Raw genomic sequence first — 3,370 nt, 5'->3', positions numbered from 1 at the left:
TGACAGAGAGAAAAAGCTTGCTTCAGATTTGGATGGTTGGATCTAAGACTTGTCCTAGTATTTATAATAAGTCTTTTGTTTCTAATAATAACTTAATCCTCAAACGTTGCATCTTTTGTGACAAGAAGAGCAATCTGTTTGCCGGAAAATGACACACTTTGAAAAACCCTCTTTTATTGCCCCGAAATCTTTAGAGGCTCTCCTCGAACTCCAGCACTATCATCTCCATACTACTAACAAGAAAAGACTTTATGTCAACCAGTCAACGCCTCACACATCATCATCATTAAGAAAAAGGACAGAGTCAAAGACAAAGTTGACAAACTTTTCGGTCTATTTAAGTTAAATTAGTTGTGTTATTTTGTTTGTCCACATCTAGAGTATCAATAAACTAACAGAGTCAAATATATATTGATGACGCAGTCTTATCGACAACCAAGATAGACCCAGACATAGGCTATATGATTGTATTAAATGTTGATGACCTGGCCTTATCAACCACCAAACCTGACCTTCTTATATGATCATATAGATTCATACGCAATCTTTATTCACGTAAGACTCATAGAGAATGATTAGGCTCCATGCTGTCGCATTGTGCTACATTGTTTTGCATTTTGCTGGACTTGAAGCTGAAAAGCGTCTTGTCCTGCAGGGCGAAATAGACATCATGACGAAATTGCAAAACATGGAGGCAGAAATATCGGAACTTCAGATTATTACAGCAGAGGTGCAGAAACTACAGCATAAGGTTGCCCAGCTCGAAAATGGTAAGACTACAAAGCTGAGAGGTGATGTGTAAAATGTATTCCCATCAGATAACGATCAAGTTACTTTATTACCAGACCAGTTGTGTTTGAAAAGCTGTTTCTCCCGACTCTCTTCCTCTCTAGTTCAAAATGATAAAGTAATTAATTGAAATTCTGAGAGAGTTCACTTCACATAAAGTCAGTGCAAGCATAGAACATCATGCTTGCGTTGTTCCTGCCCTGTATAGATAACGTTGACATGGTATATATGCTAGATTATTAATGATCACACACCATACCTAGTGTGTTATTAATGTCTTAGTTTTGAGTTCTTTGTTCAATATTACCATTGACGGCTAATATACATGTGATCACCATAGTACTGCCGCTAATCGTTACGTAGCTGCTACTTTTCTGACTAAATACACTATGTAATAGTCATACATATTCTTAATTAGATCTGTAATCGGTATAGTTAAAACATTGTTAATAGTAATGTGCGATGAAACAATTTCACCATTCATATTGGTTTCACGCTTGTCTATGTATAATATTTTGTGAAAGTAAATATAAACAAAGGTCGATTGACTTCTTGCACAAATAAGATTCAATAAATATTGTCGTTCCAGACTGCCAACGAAATGCAAGTTCTGCACCTGCATTCATGACTTTCATATCAAGTTCACTATTCGATTGTTTGGCAAATCAACACGTGGTATTTGATGATGTACACCTAAATGTTGGTACATACTATAATCCGACTCATGGAGTTTTCAGAGCACCTGTATCTGGAACATACCATTTTGCTATGACCTTATCAATTGATCCAGATAATGCACATGACCTTCACGTATTCATGGTGACAGGTGACGGCACCAAGGTTCTCGGATACGTATTTGTCGACGGTACACATGTTGGTTGGCAGGAAAGAACCGTATCAGTAGTGGCTCATTTGTGGGCAGGAGAAGACGTTTGGGTCAAATGTACTGGACCAAGCCGTATCGCTGGTGGACTTCATTCACATTTTTCTGGGTTTTTGGTCAATGTTTGATAGAACTTCATTGTTCTTACAGCTCTTCCCACAGCTGATATTTGAATAAATCTTTTTTATTTGCGCTCTCCATTAGTCTTTATTTCAACCGTGAAGCTGTACAGTCATCTAAGAGATTATTAACCATTTACTATGGAAGCACGAACGTCCTGGATGAGATCCTCTACTCTATTATTTTCTTTCTACCCCACCCAAGTTCTGCATCGTCATTGAGAATGTACACTGATTGTTTGAATAACATACTGATTTCCTGTTAATTCTATTTGCATATATTTAGGGGGGAGACAGTTCTCGGCATTCAATCTAGATAGTGCTAAACAAATCAAGCTGTATCAGACAAAGGTCCACCCACTGTAATGCATGGCAATCATTAGCATGTAAATACTTTTATTTGCGTAAGTTGACGGAGAAAACTGCAAATAAAGTATTTGTGTAACAAATATTTTCTGAAGTAATTTCACCCATTTTTATTTCACATACCCAACTTCCAACGGTGAGCCAAAATAAGTAAAACTACATTTTTAACCCTACTGCAGATCAACAAAATCGTCGAAATGATAGAGTAAAGGCTTATCAAGCGTGACCCAAATATATTAAAACTTAGAGAAAAGTATACCATTGCAGGACATTTTCCTTGTAAAATTTCTTAGATAATTCACTGTCTTTGGGATTGTCATCTGGGTCGTATTCTGATGCTTTTGCATGGGTGGAGCTCAACAAAGCTGAGAAAAGTGGGATGGGGAGAATCAACTATGTTAAAAATCATTAGCTAAATTGTAGATTATTATTGGGCGGTCTGCTTAAATATGCGCAATGTAACATATTATGTTCATAATGTGTGGTAAATCTAATTTTTTATGTGCTAGATTCAATGGCATTGTTTTGGGCAGGGATTTAAAGAGGAGAAAGTTTGATTATTCATAAAACCGAGCACTGCCATTTGATTACTCATAAAATAGAGTAATGCCATTTGATTATTCATAAAACCGAGCAATGCCATTTGATTACTCATAAAACAGAGTAATGCCATTTGATTATTAATAAAACAGAGTAATACCATTTGATTATTCATAAAACCGAGCAAAGCCATTTGATTACCCATAAAACAGAGTAATGCCATTTGATTATTCATAAAACCGAGCAATGCCATTTGTTTATTCATAAAACCGAGCAATGCCATTTGATTACTCATAAAACAGAGTAATGCCATTTGATTATTAATAAAACAGAGTAATACCATTTGATTATTCATAAAACCGAGCAAAGCCATTTGATTACCCATAAAACAGAGTAATGCCATTTGATTATTCATAAAACCGAGCAATGCCATTTGATTATTCATAAAACTGAGCAATGCCAATACTCTTTGACTTAATCACATGATGCCTTTCAATTTAATTGTAATTCATGGCTGCGAGTGATGTTGAGAAAGTTGATCAACGATTTGACCACATTTACTTTAAGATGATTCTGTTGGTAAACGAAGGAAATGTGATAAATTCCATTTTGACAAAATTTTGTTGATATCCGAATTGCGCATTCTCAGTATTATGCTTGCCAAATTGGAAAC

The 3,370-nt window shown here is 35.7% G+C and overlaps 1 protein-coding gene across 1 annotated transcript; it reads left to right on the top strand.

The window, feature by feature from the left end:
• The first annotated feature begins 523 nt into the window (after positions 1–523).
• LOC149808456 (complement C1q-like protein 3) lies at positions 524–1,868 on the top strand. The gene is made up of 2 exons (XM_089950664.1): positions 524–770; positions 1,379–1,868. Exons 1-2 carry the CDS (start codon positions 572–574, stop codon positions 1,798–1,800), a joined length of 621 nt encoding a protein of 206 aa, XP_089806790.1. The 5' UTR covers positions 524–571; the 3' UTR covers positions 1,801–1,868.
• The last annotated feature ends 1,502 nt before the right edge of the window (positions 1,869–3,370 follow it).

Source organism: Sinohyriopsis cumingii, chromosome 1 (assembly GCF_028554795.1).
Source record: "Sinohyriopsis cumingii isolate HCF-2022 chromosome 1, ASM2855479v2, whole genome shotgun sequence".
NCBI lineage: Eukaryota > Metazoa > Mollusca > Bivalvia > Unionida > Unionidae > Sinohyriopsis > Sinohyriopsis cumingii.
This window is presented reverse-complemented; position numbering and strand designations above follow the sequence as displayed.